This window comes from Microtus ochrogaster, chromosome 19 (genome assembly GCF_000317375.1).
Source record: "Microtus ochrogaster isolate Prairie Vole_2 chromosome 19, MicOch1.0, whole genome shotgun sequence".
Lineage (NCBI taxonomy): Eukaryota > Metazoa > Chordata > Mammalia > Rodentia > Cricetidae > Microtus > Microtus ochrogaster.
The window spans coordinates 26,161,695-26,170,751 of NC_022021.1; the positions used below are offsets into that span (position 1 = coordinate 26,161,695).

Consider the following 9,057-nt stretch of genomic DNA (forward strand, 5'->3'; position numbering starts at 1 on the left):
GTGTGCATGCACGCGCACAGATATACACATGGCACACACAGACGTGTGTGCATGCACATACATACATGCACAAAATGAAAGTCATTGAAAGCAGTGTTTTATCTCTGTGGCTCAAATTCAACATTGAGCATGATGGTTGAAGTTTTGGGCTTATTGGTGTGATCTTTTGAGGGTCAAAGTAAGGTAGCAAAGCAGTTTTTCCCATGGCTCATAATTTACAAAGTATCTTAACTTTGAAAAGGTAATACTGGCATTTACATCTTTATGCATGATGTGCAGCTATAAACATCATGTTCTGATCACTGATTTCTTTTAAAATGATTTTCTTGTAGTCTCCATAAAATATTTGTGTTTGGGGGGCTGGAGAGATGGCTCAGCGGTTAAGAGCATTGCCTGCTCTTCCAAAGATCCTGAGTTCAATTCCTAGCAACCAGATGGTGGTTCACAACCATCTGTAATGAGGTCTGGTGCCCTCTTCTGGCCTTCATGCATACACGCAGAAAGAATATTGTATACATAATAAATAAATAAATATTAAAAAATATTTGTGTTTGAAGAGGGTTGATTATTGATTAATGCAGTCGCACCTCCTATTCAGATTGTACGCAGGTCCTGAGGTGGATATCTGGAGCAGCGGGGTTATCCTCTATGCCCTGCTATGTGGAACCCTCCCCTTTGATGACGACCATGTGCCAACTCTGTTTAAGAAGATATGTGATGGAATATTTTACACCCCTCAGTATTTAAACCCCTCTGTAATCAGCCTTTTGAAGCATATGCTACAGGTAGATGCCATGAAGAGGGCCACAATAAAAGATATCAGGTAATTCCAAGTCAGTGGGCTTTCCTACCATTTTGAATCTCAAGACATGAGAGAAATTTCATTTTATTAATGATGTATTTTTTTCCCTAGCAGTATGCTTTGAGTCCTAGGAAACTGAGTTGTATTGGTAATGTTGCATTGTGTGTGGTTGAACCTAATAGTTTAAATAAGGCAGAAGGGATGGTGACAGATTGGCTTCTCAAGTTGAGGTGAGCCATTTCTCATGAACACTCAGAGTATGTACTGGAGACTTTGTTCTGCCATCAGTGTTATCTCACCCCCCCCCCCTTTATTTTTGTTTTCCTTAATTTGTTGATATCCTGATTGACTACACATTTTTCTGGTACTGGAGAAAGAAAGAAAGAAAACCTTTGTGCATATAGAGGTAATAAATAAGAAAGCATTAGGATAACTAGGAAGAGAATTAAGATTTAAGATTTATTTATTTTTTTTTCACTTCTTATGCTAAAAGTTCTGCTGAAGCCAGGTGGTGGTGGCCTACACCTTCAATCTCAGCACTTGGGAGGTGGAGGCAGGCAGATCTTTGCGAGTTCATGGCCACCCTGATCTACATAGTGTGCATAGTGAGTTCAGGACAGCCAGGGCTATGTAGAGTAACCCTGTCACAAAAAAACTAAACCAAACCAAACCTGCTGAAAAGGAGATCCCAAGTGGCAAAGAGCATGGCTTTAACCTCATTCTCTTACATTGATGCTGTAAAATATCTACATGAGAAGTATGTTTGCATATGTTTTACACTGTGAATGGTGGTGCACACCTATAATCCCTGTGCTTGGGAAGCTCAGGCGGGGATGATAGTGAGTTCGAGTCCAGCCTGGGCTACATAGTGAGATTCTGTCTGAAAAACCAGTCTCCAGTTAGAAAGAAACAAACATACACTGTTAAAATTACAAAACAAACAAACCCAAGAGAATAAAAGAATGCTTTTATGTCTTTCACTTAGACGATAACCATTTTCTTTTGGGCATTTTCCTCTGTGGGGTTTTTTTTTTTGTTGTTGTTGTTGTTTTTGTTTTCTGAGTTTTAGCATAGTTCTTTATATGGTTCCCTATACTTTTACATGTGCAATTAAATAATATAATAGGGAATCAGAGAATGGCCTTTTGAGTCATACGGAACTGGGTTGTGAGGAGTAGGATAGATTTTACATGTATGAATTGCTTAGCATAAAACTAAGTACACAGTAAGAACTCAGGATGTTGTGTAGTATTTTTGTTTCTAAGTTCTTTTCATGTAACATGAAACGGTATAAACAAGAGTATAACAGTGAAGCCACACAAGATAATTTCTTTCTGAGCTGAAGAAAACTATTTTGTCATTTGAGTAGACATACCTTTTTACTTGGCTGCATCAATCCTTCAAAATTAGTGGCAAGCTAGAACATTTTTTTTTTAGTATATTCAATAAAGTGTGAGCTGGAAGAGGAACAGAGTTAAAAGGTGGTAATGTAGTGTGGGTATAAGTGTAAATTAATTCATACCCTAAGCTCTTGAAAGGTATTATTTTTATTCTTGGCTTCACTCAAAATCTTCCGCACACTGCTGTTTTCTCTTAGGGAACATGAATGGTTTAAACAGGACCTTCCAAAATATCTGTTTCCTGAGGATCCATCATACAGTTCAACCATGATTGATGATGAAGCCTTAAAAGAAGTGTGTGAGAAGTTTGAATGCTCAGAAGAGGAGGTTCTCAGCTGCCTGTACAACAGAAATCACCAGGACCCACTGGCGGTTGCCTACCATCTCATAATAGACAACAGGAGAATAATGAACGAAGCCAAAGATTTCTACTTGGCAACAAGCCCCCCTGATTCTTTCCTCGATGATCACCATTTAACTCGGCCACATCCTGAAAGAGTACCATTCTTGGTTGCTGAAACACCAAGGGCACGGCATACCCTTGATGAATTAAACCCACAGAAATCCAAACACCAAGGTGTACGGAAAGCAAAATGGCATTTGGGAATTAGAAGTCAAAGTCGGCCAAATGATATCATGGCAGAAGTTTGTAGAGCAATCAAGCAATTGGATTATGAATGGAAGGTAAGAAGGCAAATATTCTACCTAACACATTTGATGAACCTCTGGACAAAAGTCTTTAATAGAAGATTTGATTTGATGTATCATTGTTTTTGTTCATATCAAATGCTAGGTTGTAAACCCTTATTATTTGCGTGTACGAAGGAAGAATCCTGTGACAAGCACATTTTCCAAAATGAGTCTACAGCTATACCAGGTGGACAGTCGGACTTACTTACTGGATTTCCGTAGTATTGATGGTATGTACACACAGACCCACAGATAAACCTAATTTGGTTTATAGTCATTTGTTTTGATTTTAATTAAAACTAAGCATGCAAGGTAATAAGTTTTAATATGGCAATACCTTTCCTCCCTCCCTCCCTCCCTCCCTCCCTCCGCATGTGTGTTTTGGTGCACTCACCCATGTGTGCGTGGGTGGGAGCAGCACAGCTAATGCGGACTACCTTCCTCTATCATCACTCTCCATGCGGACTACCTTCCTCTATCACTCTGCATGCAGACTACCTTCCTCTATCACTCTGCATGCGGACTACCTTCCTCCATCACTCTCCATGCGGACTACCTTCCTCCATCACTCTCCATCTTTTGAGACAAGGTCTTTTTCCAAAGAGGAAGTGGCCCTTTAGGTCAGACTTACTGGCCAGCAAGCCCAGGGATCTTCTCATTTCCAGGCTCCAGTGCCAGGGTTACAGATGTGCACCTCCTGGCCTGACTTTTCCATGGGTATGGGGATGGGAACTGAGGTCCTGATGCAGTGTAGTGGGCTGTTTATCCACGGAGCCATCATCTCCCTGGTCCCCAGCGTGACCCTTTCCTCCATAGGCATTGTTTTTATCCCCTCCCCCACTGCCTTCCCCACCTCAACCTTTGTCTCCTGAAGCTTCCTGCCTTTTTCCTGGTAAGTAATAGTAAACGTGACACTGACACTGACGATTGTGAGTCCTATAATTCTTGTTCCATGTAGAACAATGTTCTTTAACAGATTATCATTTTGGGGCTAGGGATGTAGTTCAGTAGTGAAGTTCTTGCCTTGCATACACAAAACATTGGCTTTAGTCACCATTACCATTTCTCCCAAAGTAGAAAATGATTATTATCCTGTAAACTCTTTAAAAATATACAGTTTAATCCTAAACTAGTAATTCTCTTTCATATTTCTGTCACTTTGTAAGGTTCATTTTGTCAACATAAATTTTTTTATCTAAAAGTAAATGTCGATGTTATTGTAGTTTTATTTACTATCAAGTACTTTTAAAATTAAATACTAGATTATGACTATTCTTCCAAATCACTTATACCAGTATCTATGGGAGGATATTTAGAATTATTACTTATAGACTCAAAGACACCACCTACAGAGTATAAGAAAAACAGAGGCTTGAGCTATGATATACACTGACCAACCTGATAGTCTGCTTGTTGATTTATTGATTGACTTTTTATTTGTTTATAGATTGATTTATTTTTGAGGCAGGGTCTTCTATGTAGGCTGGCCTGGCTTTGAAGAGGCGGTCCTCTTTGCTCCATCTCTGAATGCTGGGTTACAGGTGTGCACCATGCACAGATGTCTGGATAGCATGTCCCTGCCAGCTAACACATACCAATACAGTTTGAGATGAGGCACCTGTGTTATTTGTTTCTCGGTATTTAGATAATTTTGCAGTCTTAGTTATATCTACTCTTGGGCTTGGCCAACTGTATGAAATTTACTGTTTCTATATTTTTGTTATAGTACTTTAGTTCTACTTATATTTTGTTCTCTGTGATTGTTCTTTAGTTTCTCTGTGATTTTATTTTTAGCGATACTTTTGTGGTACTAGAGATGAAACCAGGACTTCTCAATGAGTTCTAGCTCCAACCCTCTTTTTACTAGTTATTTTGAGGGAAGTCTACCCAGGTTGTCCTTGAACTCCTAACTCAGGATCATCTTGCTTTAGCTTCCCGAGTAGCTGGGATTGAAGGCCTGTACTACTAGGCCTGGTCTTTTCTGACTTTGCTTATTAGAATTGTTTCCCTGCTATGCTTTTAAGTGAATACGAGAGACTGCAGTGCACAAAGCACTGAACTGAAGACGGGAGGGTGGAGCACCTGAGCTACTGAAGCTTTCTGCTCATTTGTTTCTTTGAACAAATTACTTGACTGTTCTAGCTTTGTTTTATATCAGTATAATAAATGGTTCTTGCGTGAGATGATTTCCGAGATACCTTCTATATTTCAAGTGATTAATTCTGTGGTTTTAATAGAAAAGAATATTACTGCTAGGGTATTTTTATTAAAACCCAGGATATTAGTTTCCTGGCTCTTAATCAGTGTAAAAGACAAGAGCAGTAGTTTATGTACCTGTGTGGACTGGATATCATAGGCATTCTTCGTGCTGTGTGTGGAGAGATGCTGAGTGGCTTACTCCAGGCACACTGCCCCCATTTGAGAATGTATTTAAGAGAAACGTGCTCCTGGGAGCTGGTCAGTAGTCTCACTTAAAGAATCTGACCCATACTGTTGGAACACTTGAGGGAGAAAGAGTAACATGTTCAAATTCTTTTCCACCAGATGAAATTACAGAAGCCAAATCAGGGACAGCTACTCCACAGAGATCGGGATCCATCAGCAACTACCGATCTTGCCAAAGGAGTGACTCCGATGCTGAGGCTCAAGGAAAACCCTCAGAAGTTTCTCTTACCTCATCTGTGACCTCGCTCGACTCTTCTCCTGTTGACTTAGCCCCAAGACCAGGAAGTCACACAATAGAATTTTTTGAGATGTGTGCAAATCTAATTAAAATTCTTGCCCAGTAAACCTAAAACTTTGCTTATTTCTTTGATGCAATAAGCATGCATAATAAAGAATAGCCAAACACTTCCACTTACCAAGATATATATATAATTATAACTAAGGATTGGCCTTTTGGAATGCAGTTTGCACAGGGATTGGAAAATGATTGATAATTAGAAGCCTATGTGCAGAAATGAACTGGGACCATTCTGTTGTCCCTTATTCAATAGGTACATATATCATAATATACACAGAATGGATTGTAGGATCAGGCTCACTTGATTTTTGACCATTTTAATTTGGTACAGCAGGGCTGTGTAGGCCATAAATTTACCATAAAAGCCTTCATATATGTTGATGTGGTTTATATTTGCTACATGAATTATTTGCCTAGAATCCCCATAGACCTTAGGTGATTCTGTTTTTTTGGGCTCCTTAGCTTCTTAAATATTTACTATTTCCATTTCTGGTAACATTGTGAACATCCGTACCCTTCTTAAAATGCTATTTTGTGTGGTAAGTCATATCAGATATGGACTCAATTTAAAAATTTTCATTAGCTTGTAAGCCTCCAAACCCAAGTTCACTTCTGCAATTTCCCCCTCATGTTTTGTGTATGAAGTGCTGCTTTGGATCCACGAGTCAAGTGCCCATACTATACTGAATCATGTTTTTGTCACCGTCAACAGATTCTTCTGGCTATTATGATGACAGTATTGAATGTCACTTGATTGTGTATTTTTAAAATTGATTTAGTGCATAGAAAGGAAGTCTTTTATAAGCTTCGAATGTTTGGATTGGATTTTTAACCCCTGATTTTATTCTGGACGTATTTTAAAAAGGACAATTGAAAGTATAGCGCTTGCACGTGTATCTGACTCAGTTCCAACAGCCGCTCTGGCTGCATTTGCTCTTTAGGTCCATATATGTACAAAAACATAGATATGCATATTTCTTTGAATGTATGTATGATTTTGTTCTGAATCATTGAGAGTTTAAGATACACATACCAGCCCTAAGCAGTTGTGTGGCAAGTCATATCAGATACAGGCTCAATTTAAAATTTTTCTTTAGCTTGTAAGCCTCCAAACCCAAGGAATTTATATATTCAGAGACTCCAAGTCCTAAGTTCACTTCTACAATAACCCCCTAAGCACTTTTAGCATCTCCTAAAAATAATGCTATCGTCCTGTAAGGAACTCTTGAATCCATTATAAAATCAGCAATTTCCACATAGCGCATGGTCTTCCATATTTATCTCTTACCTCTCCAGAATCCCATTGAAGTTATAGTCTGACTTCAGTTGTAGCTCTTTAATCGGGTTAATATTATTTTGAAAAAGTGTAGAAGAAATCAGTTCTTCAAAATGGTCAAGTTTATTTCAGGTTTTAATTTTTAAAATATTAGCTGCTAAAGGAGTTTAATCTTTCTTAGATCTTTGATTTATATACCTCCCCGTTGAGTGATAGCATAGCATAATAGTTGTAAATGAAGGTTTAAAATTTCATAAGACAAAGCTGATATTTGATGAGCTAACTATTCATTTCGTATTGCCCATATCTGGCTTCTTTTAAATTTAAATTGAGTCCGAGGCTCTAGTTCAGTGGTAGTGCTTCCCTGGGGCACACCCAGTTTGTGGGTTTGATCCCAGCAATGCAAAACTGCATTTTTCTTTAAACATCAATCATCTTCCCTTTTTTTTTTTTAGGACAGACTTTTTTTCACTGTATTCATTTAAAGTCCCCTCACTTCCCAAATCTGTTGAGCACTTATGTAACCAGATGGCAGTGAATTTGGAGGTCATGATAGCTTGCATAAAAGATGACTCTATAGTTTATGCACTGAATTCCGAACAAAAACTATGATTCTTTTTGTTCAGGGCTTGTTTTATTCAACTCCAATTTGAATGCTGTATAAAGTAATGGAGACTCCATTTATATGAGTTCCAAACTGTATTTATACCTGTGTGTGTGTCCTCTGTTTGGGGTTACTGACGTCACTCATGCTGTCCGAATGCAGCATTGTGTTCCTGATGTGAAGGATGGAAGACTGCATTTTTGAAGTTACAGATTTGTAAATAGGACTAAGGAATATCTCTATAAACTGCTGGGGGCGGGCACAAAAGGAGGAACCAATGAAATAGGACCTTCTAAAAATTGTTAATTTTGTAAACTTTGCTTCTTTTATAAGTTATTCTGTGATTCCTTTTAGTTACCAAGTTTTATTTTGAAGATATTTAAATATTGCACTTGTATAAATAGGATGATAAATGCAGACTATTGCAGTCAATTTTTTTTAAAGCTAGGATATTTGAGATGACAACTTTCAGTTAAGTATGTCAAGCTAGCAACAGAATTTTCACAAATGTAGTTTGCAAATTCTTATATTGAACATGTAAGGGGAGTTAATGCAAATGATTTTTAATCTTTTTTTATTATCTTTTCAGCAATTTATATTTTTTGTGATTTTATGCAACCATATTTTTACTTTGTCTTGACAACTGAAAGCTGTATAAGGTTTTGCCAGAAAAGTACTGTATACATAGTTTTAAATATAACAGATTTTGCTGGTATGTAAAAATTTTGCCATTAAAATTGATTTCTCACGAAAGGAACTTTTCTACCAAGTTGGGACATGTGGGAGCTTATATATATCTAATTTAAAATAATTTCACTGAAATAAATACCATTGCTTTTAATTTGATTATATCTTTTCTCAAGATGCTTTTGTAGTATTTTGGAGTTTTAGATAATTTTATATCAATTCTCTCCTTTCCTGACACCATCCTTTGGATCTTTGATATCATTCACAAATGAACTAACATGGCCGGGGTGTGTAAGATCTGTGTTCCAAGTGGCGTCTTGGGAATGAAGGAAAACTATGTCTAAATCTTTCTTCTCCTTTTCTCCCTCCTCTTCCCCCTGTTCATTGTGGGCTCCAACAAGATGAATGAAATCCACCCACAGCCTAGCTGTAAGTTGGTTTTGGGTGGAGTCAATCTTTGTGCTTTATGTATGATTGCCCAGAGTACCTTGATTTAGAAAGATGGCATAATAAAGAAAAACATTCATTTTTCCCCTGGTATGTCTTTCTTGTTTAATGTTGGTGTGATAGGTGGAGGTTCACTGGTTCGCACACAGCTGAGTATCTGGGCTCCTTCATGGACTGAAATATAAAATAGTGCTTGATTATAGTTTAGTACTCAAAACACTGCTTTTCGTCTCTCGTAAATTTGTTTTGATTTCACCTAGAAATCAGCCATCTAAACAAAATACTTAGAAGCAAGCAGAAAATCTGGAGCAGCTGTCACATCCTGGTCACAAACCCTGGGCAGCAATCCTTCACTGCTCGAATACAGTTGCTATTAAATCTAAAACCCATCGTACGCTTGGGGCTTTT

At 37.9% G+C, this 9,057-nt stretch overlaps 1 protein-coding gene across 2 annotated transcripts in view; it reads left to right on the top strand.

The window, feature by feature from the left end:
• Positions 1-8,733, top strand: part of Prkaa1 (protein kinase AMP-activated catalytic subunit alpha 1) — a 40,421-nt gene extending 31,688 nt beyond the window's left edge. For both annotated transcript variants that reach the window (XM_005356585.3, XM_026783789.1), the window contains exons 6-9: positions 599-823; positions 2,400-2,886; positions 2,996-3,122; positions 5,437-8,733. In XM_005356585.3, the coding sequence (XP_005356642.1) occupies positions 599-823; positions 2,400-2,886; positions 2,996-3,122; positions 5,437-5,681 (1,084 nt within the window). In that variant the 3' untranslated portion in view covers positions 5,682-8,733. The remainder of the gene's footprint in view (positions 1-598; positions 824-2,399; positions 2,887-2,995; positions 3,123-5,436) is intronic.
• Positions 8,734-9,057: the final 324 nt, after the last annotated feature.